At 35.4% G+C, this 21,786-nt stretch overlaps 2 protein-coding genes across 6 annotated transcripts in view; both read right to left on the minus strand.

Annotated features, from left to right (window-relative positions):
* Nucleotides 1-21,786, minus strand: part of LOC137244792 (aquaporin-like) — a 165,612-nt gene that overhangs the window by 74,553 nt on the left and 69,273 nt on the right. The gene's annotated exons all lie outside the window — the stretch shown is intronic.
* Nucleotides 4,614-11,017, minus strand: LOC137244793 (uncharacterized). Its single transcript, XM_067774308.1, has 2 exons — nucleotides 6,492-11,017; nucleotides 4,614-6,429 (listed from the first exon to the last, which is right to left on the minus strand). The coding sequence occupies exon 2, from the start codon at nucleotides 6,411-6,413 to the stop codon at nucleotides 5,364-5,366; it is 1,050 nt and encodes a 349-aa protein (XP_067630409.1). The 5' UTR covers nucleotides 6,414-6,429; nucleotides 6,492-11,017; the 3' UTR covers nucleotides 4,614-5,363.

Below are 21,786 nucleotides of genomic sequence, written 5' to 3' on the forward strand. Positions count from 1 at the left end.
ATAAGCCCCTCAGGCTTAATATCCTAAAGTAGTGACAAAAGGGATTTTCCAGGAAATACTGAAAATGCAGCGTAAGTGCTGGGGGATGCGACTCAGAAAGTATCCCCTTCGCTGCTACAACATCAAGGGTTGCTTTACGCCGTGCCAACTCATCGGTCATCTTGTTTCTCAGTATGTTACGAAGCCACCGTCGACGAAATCAGAGAAACACTTTGTCGAACTAACAGATGATGATTGATGTTATCGTCTCTCACTCGAGAGTTCGAAGAATACGCAGAAATTACTTTTAGGATAGCGAAAATCTTTCTTCGAAATACACTCGCTGATTCCGGAAGATACATAGCTATGGACGTGGCCGGGAGTATGGAAAAATGTGATCAGTTGCGAATTGAAAAGCACTCTTGATCGCCTAGCACTTATACGCATTGCCTTTTTTATTAAACTAAATAAATACTTGATGTTATTTACCTCCAAAGAGATCAAAGCCGAGCTCCTTTTCCAATTTGCATCGTGCTGTCTTTTTATCTAACCTACAAATTGATAGGACGGAACCGACATATATTTTTATGTCGGCTCCGAATGTCATCTGCAAGGTAGATGAATTTTCACTGAGAAGCTTTTCAAGGCAGAAATACACTCGGAGTGTTTGCCAAAGGGGTGACCCCGCATAGAAGAACTTTTTCCTAATTGAAAATACTTTTTTCTGAAATTCCGTTTTGCACTTGACTTGAACCCAGGACCTTCGGTGTGGTAGGCGGTGCACGCTACCGTATTCTTGAGTTATTGTTATTGCTCTTATATCAAGCTTAGCGAGCCATCTCTCGCCAACCACATGGCTGGAATATTATTTGAAGATCCGAAATTGGTTTATTTTGAGAATATGGAAATTGAAGGGGAAGAGTAGGGTTATTAAGTCATGTATATGAATCTTGAATGCAAATATTTGAATCATCATAACAATTTTGCAACAAGGTAACCGTGCTTATTTTCTGACAAAGCTTTTTAAAAAACTTATAGTCCAGCCCTTTTAGTTTTTCTTGTCACAGGGTGTCCTTCAGCAGTGTGTGCAGAATCCTTAAGTGTTTATTTTTGGTTCACTCAAAAATCTATCAAAGGACTAATGGTGGAATTCTGAAGTGTTGGCTGGAAGTGCTTAGCTCTATACAGGGTGAAATATTTTCTAAGACAATAAAGTTTTAACTCCTTCAGTACTTGACTAAATACCCTCGTAATCCCCTAATCTTTAACAAGAAAAAACAAGTAAGAACGGGACTGTCTTCGGCTGTGCCGAAGACTTCATACCTTTCATGAATGGGGCTGAACAATAATCTTATCCCGTTCGTAATCTCCGAATAATCGGATGTATAAGATAAGAAATATATAGTGAACAGATCTACATACCTTAACGATTTTTAAGATAAATATAAAATAAACAAGTAAGAACGGGACTGTCTTCGGCTGTGCCGAAGACTTCATACCCTTCATGAATGGGGCTGAACAATAATCTTATCCCGTTCGTAATCTCCGAATAATCGGATGTATAAGATAAGAAATATATAGTGAACAGATCTACATACCTTAACGATTTTTAAGATAAATATAAAATAAAAAACAGGTAGGTAATTCGTGTGAGGATGCAAAGTTTCAGGTTTTTTGTGGTCTGCGTGTAAAAACTATGACTACGAATCACGTATTTCAAAAATATATGACGAAAACGTAACTATTTGATGAAATTTGATGAATTTTGAAGATTCTAGCCGTAAAAAAGGGGTCAAAATGACAGTTTATATGAAGTATATAATATATATACGACCGATCTCTATGATTTTTTCAGACAACAATATATGCTATATACGTAAGCATTTTGTGAAATTTGAAGCTTCTAACTGTTAAAACGGGGCAGAAATTGCGTAAAGTTTCTTATCTGAACAATCGGTTGTATGAGATATATACTATGTGTACCACCGATCTCAATGATTTTTTCAGACATCAATATATGCTATACACGTAAGCAGTTGGTGAAATTTTAAGCTTCTAGCTGTTAAAATGGGGCCGAAATCGTAAAAAAATATATATATACTATATATACCATCATATATATATTATATATATCACCGATCTCCATGATTTTTTGACACAACAATACATACTATATACGTAAGCAATCGGTGAAATTTGAAGCTTATAACTGTTAAAATGGGGAAGAAATTGCGCAAAGTTTCTTATCTGAACAATCGGTTGTATGGGATATATACTATATATACCACCGGTATCTATGATTTTCTCAGACAACAATATATGCTATACACGTAAGCATTTGGTCAAATTTGAACATATCTAAACGATTTTTAAGATAAATATAAAATAAAAAATAGGGAGGTAATCTGTGTGAGGATGCAAAGCTTCACGTTTTTTGTGGTCTGCATGTAAAAACTATGGCTACGAATCACGTATTCCAAAAATATATGACGTAAACGTAACTATTTGATGAAATTTGATGAATCTTGAAGCTTCTAGCCGTAAAAAAGGGTCCAATATGACAGTTTATATGAAGTATATAATATATATACCACCGATCTCTATGATTTTTTCAGACAACAATATATGCTATATACGAAAGCATTTTGTGAAATTTGAAGCTTCTAACTGTTAAAACGGGGCAGAAATTGCGCAAAGTTTCTTATCTGAACAATCGGTTGTATGAGATATATACTATGTATACCACCGATCTCAACGATTTTTTCAGACATGAATATATGCTATACACGTAAGCAGTTGGTGAAATTTGAAGCTTCTAGCTGTTAAAATGGGGTAGAAATTGCGAAAAGTTTCTTATCTGAACAATCGGTTGTATGAGATATATACTATATATACAACCGATCTCTATGATTTTTTCAGACGACAATATATGTTATATACGTAAGCAATCAGTGAAATTTGAAGCTTATAGCTGTTAAAATTGGGTAGAAATTGCGAAAAGTTTCTTATCTGAACAATCGGTTGTATGAGATATATACTATATATACAACCGATCTCTATGATTTTTGAGACAACAATATATGCTATATACATAACCAATCGGTGAAATTTGAAGCTTATAGCTGTTAAAATGGGGTAGAAATTGCGAAAAGTTTCTTATCTGAACAATCGGTTGTATGAGATATATACTATATATACAACCGATCTCTATAATTTTTTCAGACAACAATATATGCTATATAAGTAAATATTCGGTGAAATTTGAAGCTTCTAGCTGTTAAAATGGGGCTAAAATTTGCGAAATTATATATATATATAATATATATATATACTATATATACCACCATATATATACTATATATACCACCGATCTTTATGATTTTTTCAGACAACAATATATGCTATATACGTAAGCATTCGCTGAAATTTGAAGCCTCTAGCTCTTAAAATAGGGCAGTAATTACGAAAAGTTCCTTATCTGAACAATCGGTTGTGGGGGATATATACTATATATAACACCGATCTCATAAATTTTTTCAGGCAACAATATGTGCAATATACGAAAGTATATGGTGAAGTTTGAAGCTTCAATCTGTTAAATTGGGTAAGATATTACAAAAATCCTCTTTTTCTGAAAAATCGGTTGTATGGAGGATATATGCTATAGTGGTCCGATCCGGTCGGTTCCGACAAATGTCTAATCGGACACCCAAATACACCTGCTCACCAAATTTTATCAAGATATCTCAAAAATTGAGGGACTAGTTTGCATACAAACAGACAGACGGACAGACGGACAGACGGACATGGCTAAATCAACTCAGCTCTTCAACCTGATTATTTCGATATACTTAATGGTGGGTCTATCTATTTTCCTTTAAGGACTTACAATTTTCGGTTTCGTGACGAAATTAATATACCATTTCATTTTCATGAAAGGTATAAAAATAGGTAGGTAATCTGTGTGAGGATGCAAAGCTTCACGTTTTTTGTGGTCTGCATGTAAAAACTATGGCTACGAATCACGTATTCCAAAAATATATGACGTAAACGTAACTATTTGATGAAATTTGATGAATCTTGAAGCTTCTAGCCGTAAAAAAGGGTCCAATATGACAGTTTATATGAAGTATATAATATATATACCACCGATCTCTATGATTTTTTCAGACAACAATATATGCTATATACGAAAGCATTTTGTGAAATTTGAAGCTTCTAACTGTTAAAACGGGGCAGAAATTGCGCAAAGTTTCTTATCTGAACAATCGGTTGTATGAGATATATACTATGTATACCACCGATCTGAACGATTTTTTCAGACATCAATATATGCTATACACGTAAGCAGTTGGTGAAATTTGAAGCTTCTAGCTGTTAAAATGGGGTAGAAATTGCGAAAAGTTTCTTATCTGAACAATCGGTTGTATGAGATATATACTATATATACAACCGATCTCTATGATTTTTTCAGACGACAATATATGTTATATACGTAAGCAATCAGTGAAATTTGAAGCTTATAGCTGTTAAAATGGGGTAGAAATTGCGAAAAGTTTCTTATCTGAACAATCGGTTGTATGAGATATATACTATATATACAACCGATCTCTATGATTTTTTCAGACAACAATATATGCTATATACATAACCAATCGGTGAAATTTGAAGCTTATAGCTGTTAAAATGGGGTAGAAATTGCGAAAAGTTTCTTATCTGAACAATCGGTTGTATGAGATATATACTATATATACAACCGATCTCTATAATTTTTTCAGACAACAATATATGCTATATAAGTAAATATTCGGTGAAATTTGAAGCTTCTAGCTGTTAAAATGGGGCTAAAATTTGCGAAATTATATATATATATAATATATATATATACTATATATACCACCATATAAGTTAAGCCTCACAGCAGGCGAGGCGATAAAAAATTAAAGTTGCGGTGAACTGTCCGTTCACCGAATTAAAATAAACACGAGAAATATTTTAACTTTATAAAATTTATTCTGTGCTCTTGCACGATCCAACTTGAACTAACTCGAACAAAGTAATTTACCTAGCAGCTAAGTTCTTGTGTTAAAGTAATTATGCTATGCTAACCAATTATTGTATAAAAAATAGTTTACTTAACTAAAACTAGATTTGCTGTTCAATCACAATTTCTGCAACTACACCAATCGTTGTCCCAATTAACTTCCGCTTATTCTGCGCGTGTGCTGCGTCAGCGAAACTTCAACACGCAACATAGCGCGGTCACATGCTCAGCAACGTGAGTAAATGGGTCAACCGCTGGATACTGCTGTTATAACTCCTCCCCCTTTAAAGATCTGCGTCCCGCAGATCGAAGCATGAAAAATGTGAAGTGGATATATCTTTTATAGAGTCGATCTGGTTACTTGGCGTAATGTTGATTCTGACTGGCTTGACTGGTGGCTGTCGTCCAGGTTACGGATTTCATGGGCAGAGTGGCCCTTGAAGATCTTCGTCTTTGTTGCCCATTGCATCGGAATTTGAACTGGTGGAATATCTAGCTTCCTAGTGTACCATTTCCATAGCATGGTGACGATGAGGGCTATTGCGAATATCGAGGCAGCTTCCGTGACTAACGAGAAGTTAGTTTTCCCGTTTACATACCCTAGATATCTAACGTTTTCCATCGTGATATCGTGAACGTACTCCAGATTGATCTTTGTAGTGTGCTTTTTGACGTTTGCTAGTACGGCTGGCAAGGCTTGAGCTGTGATTGCTTCGTTGCTGGAGAGCACTTGGTTGCCAATTTTTATCGTTTCGTTACTTAACTGGATAACGTAGGTGCCATTTATGTTACTAGTATCGTTTTTACTTTCCACTACACCTTGGTAGTTTGAGATAAAAATTGTGTTATCGTTTATCAATTCGATTATCGTTCCATTGCGCCTGATGAATTGGCAGCTAGCGTCACCTCCTTTCAGCAACCGAGGTAGGCAGGTATTCTCTTCCAATTTGCTCAAGGACTCTGATTCACATACCGTAGATGAACTGATTGTCAAGCAGTTTTCCTTGAGTCCATACGTTTCTTCTTGGTTGACGAGCATTTTATCGAATGGAAGGTCCAGTTGTTTGCCTTCGTAGATACCGGCGCGAGTAATTAATAGGTTATACTTCTTCTCTGTTACTTTGGGTATTGATAGAACGTATAGGAGCATAGTCCCATTTGTATATATTGATGGTTTTCCGTATTCAATTGCCTCAATTATATTTTGGTAAGGTAGTGTTTCTATTTCTGACAGGATCTGATTAACTTCGTCCATGTCGAGTAGGTTAGTGTTAATAATTCCACGTTTAGCTAGCTGACATGCCCGTACTACTTCATTGACCTCTTCTCGGACGAGCACGATATTATGAAGGGCGCTCTGCTCGAATTGTTCTGCCTCAGCTTCCTTCATTACTGAATTGGTGTGGCTTACAATTTCATTAATTTTTTTGGAAATTTCTAAAGTTGCCGTGAATAGATCTTTGTTTACCTTGTATTGGTGATTATTGTTTTCTATGATTTCACCCTGGCTGTGGAGGATATTGTCCCAATCAGTGGCATCGGGTGATCCCGCTAGCCATTTCCACGCAGAGCCTATCCAGTCAATAGATCGGGCGGGTCTGATTCTTTTCGTGTTCCCCGTCAGCTCTTCGAGGCGCTGCAGAGTTTGGTTGATATAGACTTGTGCTAGGAGCTGGTCGTCAGTTCGTTTTAGTAGTTGGTAAGCCAGTTTTTCTATCTTCGATATAATAGTAGCGTACTGCCGGAGGTTGATAGCATGTATAAGTTTGAAGGATCCGCTGATGATCCACCCATTTCCGCTCTGGATACTAACGATTGGTGCCTTATAGTGGAAAATGTGGAGGCCGCTGATGGGCGACGCCAACAGTGGGAGTCTGCAATTGGAAAGACCATACCTAACATTATTGGTGTTAGTAGGTTAGTGGTTGTTGGAAGTTATTTATGTTATTGTGAGGTTAGGATATTAGTGGGAGTGAAAAAATTGTTAGAAAAGGGACGTTTTTTCATTCTATTTTCTTTTTTTTGTTTTTTTTTTTTTTGTACATATCATTTCGGTTCCTTGTATAATTGTTTTTTGTTGGTTTTGTGTTTACGCTATATAGTAGTATCTAATAATTTCAATGTTTTAATAACGGAATTCAGAAATACATTTCTTTGGTGATTTTTTGTTTTTTCTCTTTCTTTTTTCTTGTTTGTTTTTTTTTTTTTTTTTTTTTTTGTTCTTTTTGGTTGTAGCAAGTAATAACAAAATTCAGAAATACATTTCTTTGGTTTTTCTTTTCTTTTTTGGTTGTAGCAAGTAATAACGAAATTCGGAAATATGTTTTTTTGTTTTTTTTTTGTTTTTTTTTTTTTTGTCTTCTGTTTTTTTTTTTTTTTTTGTTTTTTTTTTTCTTCTGCGGATTAGACGCAGAGTATTATAATTTCATATATTGGCTTAGCGGATTAGGCGCATAAGCTTAAATTTTTCTCTTTTCTCCTGGACCAGAGGTGTTAACATTTCTCGAACCAGCTATGGGGAGATCGCCAGAATCCCGTTTGGAAGTAGTGTAGCCATTTGTCAAATTCGATGGCACTACGAGCCTACTAAGGCACGATTTGTCCCACTTACAAGCCCGCTCTTGTTAGATAAACTCCCTCTTGGTGCCAGATATTTTATAATTTCTTTTCATGTTTTTTTATGTTTGTTTGTTTTATTATGTGGGGGTATTTTGTCCCCTTCTTTTTACGTTTTTTATATGTGCTTTATAATTTTTATCCCACTAAGTGTGGTTACAGAAACTTCGTTCTCCTTGGCAACTATTTCCTTTTATAAATTTGTTTTTGTTTCCCCTTTATTTGCTTATCCTTGACGTATATAACATCATTTTTGTTATAACGCTTCTACATGGTCCTTCTTCTATTATGTCTCTCAACCTTAGCCATCTGTTTCTATTGTAATAATTTTTTTTATGTATCTATTAATTTTCCTGCTTTTGTCAAGGAGTTCCTGATAGTTAGAAGCTTCTGAGCGATTAAAAAATATATCCGAAGGTTTCCTGTTCGTTACAGAGTGAACTGAATTATTATAGCGATCTACTGCTATATTAACGAGTCCTTTAGTCCTGAGATCAGAGTTTTCCGCCTTCAGGAATCTATAAATTTCTAGTAACGTGGAGTGGAATCTCTCAATTTGGCCATTTACCTCACTTCTCTGAGATGAAGTGCGGTAAAGCTGAATTCCCAGTGATTCTAATACGTTCTGTATTATTGGGTTAATCAATCCCCGTTCATTATCACTGACTAAAATTTTTGGAGTTGTAAAATAGTGGAGAAGCTTCACAATTTTGTGTTTAAGGTGCAGAGTTCCTTTGTTCCTAACTTGAAAAAGCTTTGCGAATTTTGAAAATTTGTCAATAAAACTTAAAAATTTGTTGTTTCAAAAATATATATGTGAAGGATCTCGCAAGGTTGTGATGGGATTGATGTAGCCTGTAACTCTGGTTTATTAGGGTGTCTATCGTACTTACTAAACTTGCATGTTTCACAAGCCAGTACATATTTCCTAATTTGAGCACGCATTCTCGGGAAATAATACCGCTCTAAAATCTGCTATTTTCAGTGGCATTGCGGTGAGCCCTCTTATGCTCCTATCAACTTGGCCAAACATCTCTTCGTGCTTGCTAAGGATTCTACGGATTTACTCTTTTGCAGGCTCTGAAATGTTAGGATCGATAGGGAGGTCCGTGTAGATACTATTAACATGTGCCGTTTTGCGCTTAAGAGATATTACTGTGTCTGGTTTTAATATCAATATGTTCAATTCCCCCTCAAGAACTGCTCTGACTTCTGTCAGCGTATCGTCTCCAAGGATTCCATCAAAGGACTTTAGCCCCGGAAGGTTAAAGAATGTAGTGGGGATGTCCTTTCCCACAAACGTTAAAAAATGTCCACGAACTTTTCTATGTATTTTAATATTCCCCCCGCCGAAATGATTGTGAATGGTTTTTCCACCGCTGTGGAATTTTGTGCAGCTCGTTCGCTAGTGTAATTCTTGTTATCCCCCATGTATACCAAGAATTCTAGAGTTCCCTGATGTGGAGTGGCATACTCTAAGTATGATACACCGGACACGAGGCCCTGCCGTAAAATTTAGTTGATCGCCATCGCCTTGCTCCTGACCGTGTTCGATCGTAGTGTCTTCTCCTGCTTCCTCATCCACTGGTATTAAGTGAATCAACTTCTATTGTTTGCTTGGCCCCCTGCCTGATTGGAATAAAAACCTTCCCGAACGTGTGCCCCTTTTTAAATTGTTAAAGTCCTGTATTTGACCGGTATTTTAGATATTCTGGTTTGGCGGGAAGGACTAGGGTTTGTTCTAATAAATCCTGAAGGGGTAGAGTTGCTACGCCAATTTTGCGTAGTCTGATTGCTATTTCTCGTTTGACCGGAGTTCGGGTAGTTGCAGTTTGGTCCTGCCCGGCCTTGGTGTATACCTGAGAAATTTGTAAATGCTCTTGGTTGATTTGGAGCTGCCCTAACCTGACCGGCGTCATTATATTTGGGTTTACATAATACCGAGGGGCTATTGGGAGTTGTTATTGAAATACCTATTTGGGCGGGGCTGGCGATATATGGCGTTCCTGCGGTTGAAGTTCATGAACGTGAGGCATGCCGAGTAGGTCTCGGGCGACGATTTGGGTTTTGCACTAGTCGCCAAGTGGGGAGGTCACCATTTAGGCCTCTAATGAACACATCTAATGCTCTTCAAACCTTCTAAGTTGGACGAGAATTGCGTTAACGGCGTCATTCATTTCCGTTAAGGAGTTTTTCATCTTTTCTGGATTCATGCTGGAATGAAAAGATATACAATGAGGCTTACGATTTGTTACTTACAACCACCACTTCATTTGGGCTCGGTAAGTTTTGCTGATGTTTGTCTCCTTTTTGTTTTCTTGTTCTTATTTTCACTGTAAGGATTTTTAGTTGATTCTTGTATCTGTTTTGGTTTCTTGAAAAAAAAAAAATTTCTTTGTTTCGTATCTTCACTGCAAGGGTTTTTTAGTTGATTCTTGTATCTTTTTTGTTTTCTTGAATAAAAAAAATTCTTTGTTTCTTATCTTCACTGCAAGGGTTTTTTTTTTATTATTGAATCTTTTTTTTTTTTTTTATAAAAGAATTTTTTGGTTCTTATCTTCACTACACGAGTTTTTTATCCTTTGTACGCATAACTAAATACAATTTCACTTGGAACGCGAACCCTGCACCGCACTGCTCGGGCGCCAGTTAAGCCTCACAGCAGGCGAGGCGATAAAAAATTAAAGTTGCGGTGAACTGTCCGTTCACCGAATTAAAATAAACACGAGAAATATTTTAACTTTATAAAATTTATTCTGTGCTCTTGCACGATCCAACTTGAACTAACTCGAACAAAGTAATTTACCTAGCAGCTAAGTTCTTGTGTTAAAGTAATTATGCTATGCTAACCAATTATTGTATAAAAAATAGTTTACTTAACTAAAACTAGATTTGCTGTTCAATCACAATTTCTGCAACTACACCAATCGTTGTCCCAATTAACTTCCGCTTATTCTGCGCGTGTGCTGCGTCAGCGAAACTTCAACACGCAACATAGCGGGGTCACATGCTCAGCAACGTGAGTAAATGGGTCAACCGCTGGATACTGCTGTTATAACTTATATATACTATATATACCACCGATCTTTATGATTTTTTCAGACAACAATATATGCTATATACGTAAGCATTCGCTGAAATTTGAAGCCTCTAGCTCTTAAAATAGGGCAGTAATTACGAAAAGTTCCTTATCTGAACAATCGGTTGTGGGGGATATATACTATATATACGACCTATCTCATAAATTTTTTCAGGCAACAATATGTGCAATATACGAAAGTATATGGTGAAGTTTGAAGCTTCAATCTGTTAAATTGGGTAAGATATTACAAAAATCCTCTTTTTCTGAAAAATCGGTTGTATGGAGGATATATGCTATAGTGGTCCGATCCGGTCGGTTCCGACAAATGTCTAATCGGACACCCAAATACACCTGCTCACCAAATTTTATCAAGATATCTCAAAAATTGAGGGACTAGTTTGCATACAAACAGACAGACGGACAGACGGACAGACGGACATGGCTAAATCAACTCAGCTCTTCAACCTGATTATTTCGGTATACTTAATGGTGGGTCTATCTATTTTCCTTTAAGGACTTACAATTTTCGGTTTCGTGACGAAATTAATATACCATTTCATTTTCATGAAAGGTATAAAAATAGGTAGGTAATCTGTGTGAGGATGCAAAGCTTCACGTTTTTTGTGGTCTGCATGTAAAAACTATGGCTACGAATCACGTATTCCAAAAATATATGACGTAAACGTAACTATTTGATGAAATTTGATGAATCTTGAAGCTTCTAGCCGTAAAAAAGGGTCCAATATGACAGTTTATATGAAGTATATAATATATATACCACCGATCTCTATGATTTTTTCAGACAACAATATATGCTATATACGAAAGCATTTTGTGAAATTTGAAGCTTCTAACTGTTAAAACGGGGCAGAAATTGCGCAAAGTTTCTTATCTGAACAATCGGTTGTATGAGATATATACTATGTATACCACCGATCTCAACGATTTTTTCAGACATGAATATATGCTATACACGTAAGCAGTTGGTGAAATTTGAAGCTTCTAGCTGTTAAAATGGGGTAGAAATTGCGAAAAGTTTCTTATCTGAACAATCGGTTGTATGAGATATATACTATATATACAACCGATCTCTATGATTTTTTCAGACGACAATATATGTTATATACGTAAGAAATCAGTGAAATTTGAAGCTTATAGCTGTTAAAATGGGGTAGAAATTGCGAAAAGTTTCTTATCTGAGCAATCGGTTGTATGAGATATATACTATATATACAACCGATCTCTATGATTTTTTCAGACAACAATATATGCTATATACATAACCAATCGGTGAAATTTGAAGCTTATAGCTGTTAAAATGGGGTAGAAATTGCGAAAAGTTTCTTATCTGAACAATCGGTTGTATGAGATATATACTATATATACAACCGATCTCTATAATTTTTTCAGACAACAATATATGCTATATAAGTAAATATTCGGTGAAATTTGAAGCTTCTAGCTGTTAAAATGGGGCTAAAATTTGCGAAATTATATATATATATATAATATATATATATACTATATATACCACCATATATATACTATATATACCACCGATCTTTATGATTTTTTCAGACAACAATATATGCTATATACGTAAGCATTCGCTGAAATTTGAAGCCTCTAGCTCTTAAAATAGGGCAGTAATTACGAAAAGTTCCTTATCTGAACAATCGGTTGTGGGGGATATATACTATATATAACACCGATCTCATAAATTTTTTCAGGCAACAATATGTGCAATATACGAAAGTATATGGTGAAGTTTGAAGCTTCAATCTGTTAAATTGGGTAAGATATTACAAAAATCCTCTTTTTCTGAAAAATCGGTTGTATGGAGGATATATGCTATAGTGGTCCGATCCGGTCGGTTCCGACAAATGTCTAATCGGACACCCAAATACACCTGCTCACCAAATTTTATCAAGATATCTCAAAAATTGAGGGACTAGTTTGCATACAAACAGACAGACGGACAGACGGACAGACGGACATGGCTAAATCAACTCAGCTCTTCAACCTGATTATTTCGGTATACTTAATGGTGGGTCTATCTATTTTCCTTTAAGGACTTACAATTTTCGGTTTCGTGACGAAATTAATATACCATTTCATTTTCATGAAAAGTATAAAAACAGGTAGGTAATTCGTGTGAGGATGCAAAGTTTCAGGTTTTTTGTGGTCTGCGTGTAAAAACTATGACTACGAATCACGTATTTCAAAAATATATGACGAAAACGTAACTATTTGATGAAATTTGATGAATTTTGAAGATTCTAGCCGTAAAAAAGGGTTCAAAATGACAGTTTATATGAAGTATATAATATATATACGACCGATCTCTATGATTTTTTCAGACAACAATATATGCTATATACGTAAGCATTTTGTGAAATTTGAAGCTTCTAACTGTTAAAACGGGGCAGAAATTGCGTAAAGTTTCTTATCTGAACAATCGGTTGTATGAGATATATACTATGTGTACCACCGATCTCAATGATTTTTTCAGACATCAATATATGCTATACACGTAAGCAGTTGGTGAAATTTGAAGCTTCTAGCTGTTAAAATGGGGCCGAAATCGTAAAAAAATATATATATACTATATATATATACTATATATACCATCATATATATATTATATATATCACCGATCTCCATGATTTTTTGACACAACAATACATACTATATACGTAAGCAATCGGTGAAATCTGAAGCTTATAACTGTTAAAATGGGGAAGAAATTGCGCAAAGTTTCTTATCTGAACAATCGGTTGTATGAGATATATACTATATATACAACCGATCTCTATAATTTTTTCAGACAACAATATATGCTATATAAGTAAACATTCGGTGAAATTTGAAGCTTATATCTGTTAAAATGGGGTAGAAATTGCGAAAAGTTTCTTATCTGAACAATCGGTTGTATGAGATATATACTATATATACAACCGATCTCTATGATTTTTTCAGACGACAATATATGTTATATACGTAAGCAATCAGTGAAATTTGAAGCTTATATCTGTTAAAATGGGGTAGAAATTGCGAAAAGTTTCTTATCTGAACAATCGGTTGTATGAGATATATACTATATATACAACCGATCTCTATGATTTTTTCAGACAACAATATATGCTATATACGAAAGCATTTTGTGAAATTTGAAGCTTCTAACTGTTAAAACGGGGCAGAAATTGCGCAAAGTTTCTTATCTGAACAATCGGTTGTATGAGATATATACTATGTATACCACCGATCTCAACGATTTTTTCAGACATCAATATATGCTATACACGTAAGCAGTTGGTGAAATTTGAAGCTTCTAGCTGTTAAAATGGGGTAGAAATTGCGAAAAGTTTCTTATCTGAACAATCGGTTGTATGAGATATATACTATATATACAACCGATCTCTATGATTTTTTCAGACGACAATATATGTTATATACGTAAGCAATCAGTGAAATTTGAAGCTTATATCTGTTAAAATGGGGTAGAAATTGCGAAAAGTTTCTTATCTGAACAATCGGTTGTATGAGATATATACTATATATACAACCGATCTCTATGATTTTTTCAGACAACAATATATGCTATATACATAACCAATCGGTGAAATTTGAAGCTTATAGCTGTTAAAATGGGGTAGAAATTGCGAAAAGTTTCTTATCTGAACAATCGGTTGTATGAGATATATACTATATATACAACCGATCTCTATAATTTTTTCAGACAACAATATATGCTATATAAGTAAACATTCGGTGAAATTTGAAGCTTATATCTGTTAAAATGGGGTAGAAATTGCGAAAAGTTTCTTATCTGAACAATCGGTTGTATGAGATATATACTATATATACAACCGATCTCTATGATTTTTTCAGACGACAATATATGTTATATACGTAAGCAATCAGTGAAATTTGAAGCTTATATCTGTTAAAATGGGGTAGAAATTGCGAAAAGTTTCTTATCTGAACAATCGGTTGTATGAGATATATACTATATATACAACCGTTCTCTATGATTTTTTCAGACAACAATATATGCTATATACGAAAGCATTTTGTGAAATTTGAAGCTTCTAACTGTTAAAACGGGGCAGAAATTGCGCAAAGTTTCTTATCTGAACAATCGGTTGTATGAGATATATACTATGTATACCACCGATCTCAACGATTTTTTCAGACATGAATATATGCTATACACGTAAGCAGTTGGTGAAATTTGAAGCTTCTAGCTGTTAAAATGGGGTAGAAATTGCGAAAAGTTTCTTATCTGAACAATCGGTTGTATGAGATATATACTATATATACAACCGATCTCTATGATTTTTTCAGACGACAATATATGTTATATACGTAAGCAATCAGTGAAATTTGAAGCTTATAGCTGTTAAAATGGGGTAGAAATTGCGAAAAGTTTCTTATCTGAGCAATCGGTTGTATGAGATATATACTATATATACTGTTAAAAAATGTACCTATATACTTTGCACTTTCGTACTTGAGTTACAATACTATAATTACATCTTAGTAAGCAATGTTTTTGCTGAATGACTTTTGTACAAAATTAATAAGATTTTTTCAGTCAATAAAAATTCATTCACTGCGTTTAAACAAATCGTTTTTCATCAGGTTATGGGCCCAGACCCGCAAACTGAATTGTGCTAATTTTTCTATATGTACGGTTGCAAATAAAATCGCGAATTTTTATAATGGCTTCGTCACTTTATTCGATCGACAAATTGGATGACTCGAATTATGACTCCTGGTGCGTTCAAATGCGCAGCGTTTTGGTACATGGCGGTTTTTGGAGAGTGGTCAATGGACAGACCAAATTAGAAGATTCAATGACGGCTGATGAGAAAACGGCGTGGGAGTTGCTGGACGAGAAAGCATTGGCAACAATTGTTTTAAGCGTGAAATCTAATCAGTTGCTACATTTAAAGGAAGCGAAGACATCGGCACAGGCGTGGGAACAGCTTCAGAATGTGTATAAACCTAGAGGGCCAGTACAAAAGGTGGCATTATATAAGAAGTTGCTGAACCTACGTATGCGGGAAGGCGAAGGTATGTCAAGTTATTTGAATTCTTTTGCGGAGGTTACAGGGAAATTGTCCGAAACTGGTATTGACTTACAAGAAGAGCTTCAAACGATCATTTTGCTAGCTAGTCTACCAAGGGAGTTCGAAAATTTTGTAATTGCCATCGAAACGCGCGATGAACTTCCTAAGTATAACGTGCTTAAGGTTAAACTTTTGGAAGAAGCGGAAAGAAGAGGCCAACATACTGATATTCAAGCTGAAAATAGTCAGCAGGCGTTTGGTGCTAGGAATGCAGCAAAGAAACATCAGAAATCGGCGAAAGAAAAGTCCCAATTTACTGGTAAATGCTTTAAGTGTGGCAAAAAAGGCCACTATGCGAGTAAATGTGAGAAAGGTAAGAAAGGGGAACAATCCTCATTTTCTATGGTTGGTGTTGCAGAAACAAAAGCTCTTGATAAGACATCCTGGTATCTTGATAGTGGTGCTACATCTCATATGTGCAATAACAAAACCCTATTTTCTAAGTTAACAGATCATAAGGAGAAAATAATGCTAGCAGGGGATACGTATATAGAGTCTCAGGGCAAAGGCGAAGTGAAATTGTTTTACAAGCAAAGAGAGATAGTTTTGAAAAATGTTCTTTATTCACCAAAGCTCAAGGCGAATTTCATATCGGTGAGTAAGGCGGTTCAGCATGGTTTGATAGCAATTTTTTCGTCCGATCATGCAGTTCTGAAGAATGCAGCAAATGCGGTTATACTCAAAGCTATGAGACAAGAAAATTTGTTTGTGATCTCAAGTGAAACAGAGCGTTTGTTCACCATTACGGGTGAGCGAGAAATATGGCATAACAGATATGGTCATTTAAACTATCAAAGTTTAAGTCAGTTAGTTCAGCATGATATGGTTCGTGGAATGCCATCAATTAAAAGCAGCGAAAAAGTTCATTGCGACACATGCATGGTAAGCAAAATACATACTTTGCCATTCTCAAGTTCTGAGAGTCGTGCTACAGAGTTGTTGGAGCTGATTCATAGCGACGTATGCGGCCCTATCAATGTAAGCTCACTAGGTGGCTCCAGATATTTCCTTACTTTTATCGATGATAATTCAAGGCAGATATTTGTATATTTTTTGAAGGCTAAGTCAGAAGTTTTTGACAAGTTCAAGGTTTTCAAGAAACAGGTGGAACGACAAACTGGACGTAACATTAAGGTGTTACGCAGTGATAATGGCCGCGAATATGTGAATGGAGAGTTTACAGATTATTTGCAGCAACACGGTATTTGTCGGGAGTTGTCGGTTCCATATACACCGCAACAAAATGGTGTCGCCGAACGTGCAAATCGCACATTGGTTGAAATGGCGCGTTCAATGCTGGTTCATGCTGGCCTCAGCTCGAAGTTGTGGGCGGAAGCAGTTGCGACTGCAGCATATATTAGAAACAGGTGTCCATCAAAAGCTATTGGTAACAAAACCCCGTATGAAATTTGGAACGGAAGAAAACCTTATGTTGGTCATTTGCGCATATTTGGCTCAAAGGCTGTTGCTTTGAACAAAGTCCGTAAGGGAAAATTTGATGCTAAAGGTGAGAATTTGTTAATGGTGGGTTATTCCATGGTATCTAAAGCGTATCGACTGTATAATGCTAAAACGCAGAAGGTAATTGAGAGTCGAGATGTTCTATTTAATGAGAATATGCAAAAAGAGGCAGCTAATGACAGTTTCCAATTTTATATTGAGACCGCCGAATTTCAAAGTCCGAATCAAAAAGAAGAGAGCCAAGGTGAAGGTATTTCTGATGGTGTTGAAAGTGATTGTGAAAATGTCCAAGAAGAAAATTTTGACACAGCGGAAGAAGACGAAGAAAGTGACGAAGGTAGTGGTACTCCAAAAATTGGTCCAGGTAGACCAAGACTTATTCGTGGTAATAGAGGTCGTCCTAAGAAACAGTATAATATTCTGAGTAGTGCAGTAAATGAAGATATTCCACAGACCTATGCAGAGGCTATTTCGAGCACAAAATGTGAAGAATGGAAGCAAGCAATGCAAGTTGAATTAACGGCACTTGAAAAAAATGGAACATGGACACAAGTTGAATTGCCACCAGGTGAGTCAGTAATTGGTTCTAAATGGGTTTACACCATTAAGCGAGATAAGGACGGGAATATTGTAAGATATAAGGCGCGATTGGTAGCCAAAGGATGTTCTCAAAAATGGGGTGTAAATTATAATGAAACATTTGCGCCTGTATGTATATTTGAAACAATTCGATTGATTTTTGCTCTCGCTGTAGAGCTAAAATTATATATGCATCAAATTGACGTGACCACGGCGTATCTTAATAGCGACTTACGAGATACTGTTTTTATCAAACAACCGGAAGGTTTTGTTTGCGGCGATAATCCTCGTAATGTGTTGAAACTGAATAAGGCCATATACGGTTTGAAACAGTCAGGAAGGGAGTGGAATGCGAAACTGGACACCACTCTGCGTGAGATCGGCTTTATTCCTTGCAACAATGAGCCGTGTTTATATCGACAACACGGAAATCAAAATTTGAATCTAATTTTGGTTTATGTAGATGACATTATCATCGCAAGTCAAACGAAAAAAGACTTATTACATATTAAAAAAAAATATTACCGAGAGATTCAAAAGCGTAGACGGTGGTCCTCTAAATTCGTTTTTGGGAATGGACATTCAACGTGAAGGTGAGCGTGGTAATATAATGGTAAGCCAGACGTATTATATAAAAGAACTGTTAAAAGAGCATGGTATTGAGAGCTGTAGACCTGCAGCGACACCGCTTGACGCTGGATATCAAGTTGTGTGTAATAACGATACATGTAAGAAGGTAGATTTAAAGACTTATCAATCTTCGGTGGGTGCGTTGATGTGGCTAGGACTTACAACAAGACCTGATATTTTGCATTCAGTTGCGAAACTTGCACAGCGTTGTACAAATCCACATATTGAGCATATGGCAGGAGTGAAACATGTTTTGAGATATTTGGCCACAACAATCGACAAAAAGTTAACCTATGAAGCTACTGGAAAGGCTTTGATAGGTTATGTGGATGCTGACTGGGGTGGTGATCAGTCTGATCGCAAGTCATATACGGGTTATGTTTTTTGTTTAGCAAATGGCCCAATTTCATGGAAGTCAGAAAAGCAGCACAGCGTAGCTCTTAGTAGCACGGAAGCGGAGTATATGGCGCTATCATCAGCAGTCAAAGAAGCGATTCATTTGAGGAGATTAATCATAGAAATGGGATGTGGCAAAGAAAGTACACCAACAACAATTTTGAATGATAATCTTAGCGCTCAGCAACTAGCAAAGAATCCAGTACATCACGCACGTAGCAAGCACATAGATATCAGATATCATTTCATTAGAGAAATCATAAAGAAAGGCGATGTTTGTTTGAACTATCTTTCGACTGATTCTATGTTAGCAGATATTTTCACAAAAAATATGTCAAAAGGAAAACATTTACAATTTGTACAATCATTGAATTTAAAATAATTATTGTATTGAGGAAGGGTGTTAAAAAATGTACCTATATACTTTGCACTTTCGTACTTGAGTTACAATACTATAATTACATCTTAGTAAGCAATGTTTTTCCTGAATGACTTTTGTACAAAATTAATAAGATTTTTTCAGTCAATAAAAATTCATTCACTGCGTTTAAACAAATCGTTTTTCATCATATACAACCGATCTCTATAATTTTTTCAGACAACAATATATGCTATATACATAACCAATCGGTGAAATTTGAAGCTTATAGCTGTTAAAATGGGGTAGAAATTGCGAAAAGTTTCTTATCTGAACAATCGGTTGTATGAGATATATACTATATATACAACCGATCTCTATAATTTTTTCAGACAACAATATATGCTATATAAGTAAATATTCGGTGAAATTCGAAGCTTCTAGCTGTTAAAATGGGGCTAAAATTTGCGAAATTATATATATATATAATATATATATATACTATATATACCACCATATATATACTATATATACCATCGATCTTTATGATTTTTTCAGACAACAATATATGCTATATACGTAAGCATTCGCTGAAATTTGAAGCCTCTAGCTCTTAAAATAGGGCAGTAATTACGAAAAGTTCCTTATCTGAACAATCGGTTGTGGGGGATATATACTATATATACGACCGATCTCATAAATTTTTTCAGGCAACAATATGTGCAATATACGAAAGTATATGGTGAAGTTTGAAGCTTCAATCTGTTAAATTGGGTAAGATATTACAAAAATCCTCTTTTTCTGAAAAATCGGTTGTATGGAGGATATATGCTATAGTGGTCCGATCCGGTCGGTTCCGACAAATGTCTAATCGGACACCCAAATACACCTGCTCACCAAATTTTATCAAGATATCTCAAAAATTGAGGGACTAGTTTGCATACAAACAGACAGACGGACAGACGGACATGGCTAAATCAACTCAGCTCTTCAACCTGATTATTTCGGTATACTTAATGGTGGGTCTATCTATTTTCCTTTAAGGACTTACAATTTTCGGTTTCGTGACGAAATTAATATACCATTTCATTTTCATGAAAGGTATAAAAATAGGTAGGTAATCTGTGTGAGGATGCAAAGCTTCACGTTTTTTGTGGTCTGCATGTAAAAACTATGGCTACGAATCACGTATTCCAAAAATATATGACGTAAACGTAACTATTTGATGAAATTTGATGAATCTTGAAGCTTCTAGCCGTAAAAAAGGGTCCAATATGACAGTTTATATGAAGTATATAATATACATACCACCGATCTCTATGATTTTTTCAGACAACAATATATGCTATATACGAAAGCATTTTGTGAAATTTGAAGCTTCTAACTGTTAAAACGGGGCAGAAATTGCGCAAAGTTTCTTATCTGAACAATCGGTTGTATGAGATATATACTATGTATACCACCGATCTCAACGATTTTTTCAGACATCAAAATATGCTATACACGTAAGCAGTTGGTGAAATTTGAAGCTTCTAGCTGTTAAAATGGGGTAGAAATTGCGAAAAGTTTCTTATCTAAACAATCGGTTGTATGAGATATATACTATATATACAACCGATCTCTATGATTTTTTCAGACGACAATATATGTTATATACGTAAGCAATCAGTGAAATTTGAAGCTTATAGCTGTTAAAATGGGGTAGAAATTGCGAAAAGTTTCTTATCTGAACAATCGGTTGTATGAGATATATACTATATATACAACCGATCTCTATGATTTTTTCAGACAACAATATATGCTATATACATAACCAATCGGTGAAATTTGAAGCTTATATCTGTTAAAATGGGGTAGAAATTGCGAAAAGTTTCTTATCTGAACAATCGGTTGTATGAGATATATACTATATATACAACCGATCTCTATAATTTTTTCAGACAACAATATATGCTATATAAGTAAATATTCGGTGAAATTTGAAGCTTCTAGCTGTTAAAATGGGGCTAAAATTTGCGAAATTATATATATATATAATATATATATATACTATATATACCACCATATATATACTATATATACCACCGATCTTTATGATTTTTTCAGACAACAATATATGCTATATACGTAAGCATTCGCTGAAATTTGAAGCCTCTAGCTTTTAAAATAGGGCAGTAATTACGAAAAGTTCCTTATCTGAACAATCGGTTGTGGGGGATATATACTATATATACGACCGATCTCATAAATTTTTTCAGGCAACAATATGTGCAATATACGAAAGTATATGGTGAAGTTTGAAGCTTCAATCTGTTAAATTGGGTAAGATATTACAAAAATCCTCTTTTTCTGAAAAATCGGTTGTATGGAGGATATATGCTATAGTGGTCCGATCCGGTCGGTTCCGACAAATGTCTAATCGGACACCCAAATACACCTGCTCACCAAATTTTATCAAGATATCTCAAAAATTGAGGGACTAGTTTGCATACAAACAGACAGACGG

Source organism: Eurosta solidaginis, chromosome 3, assembly GCF_040869045.1.
Source record: "Eurosta solidaginis isolate ZX-2024a chromosome 3, ASM4086904v1, whole genome shotgun sequence".
NCBI classification, from domain to species: domain Eukaryota; kingdom Metazoa; phylum Arthropoda; class Insecta; order Diptera; family Tephritidae; genus Eurosta; species Eurosta solidaginis.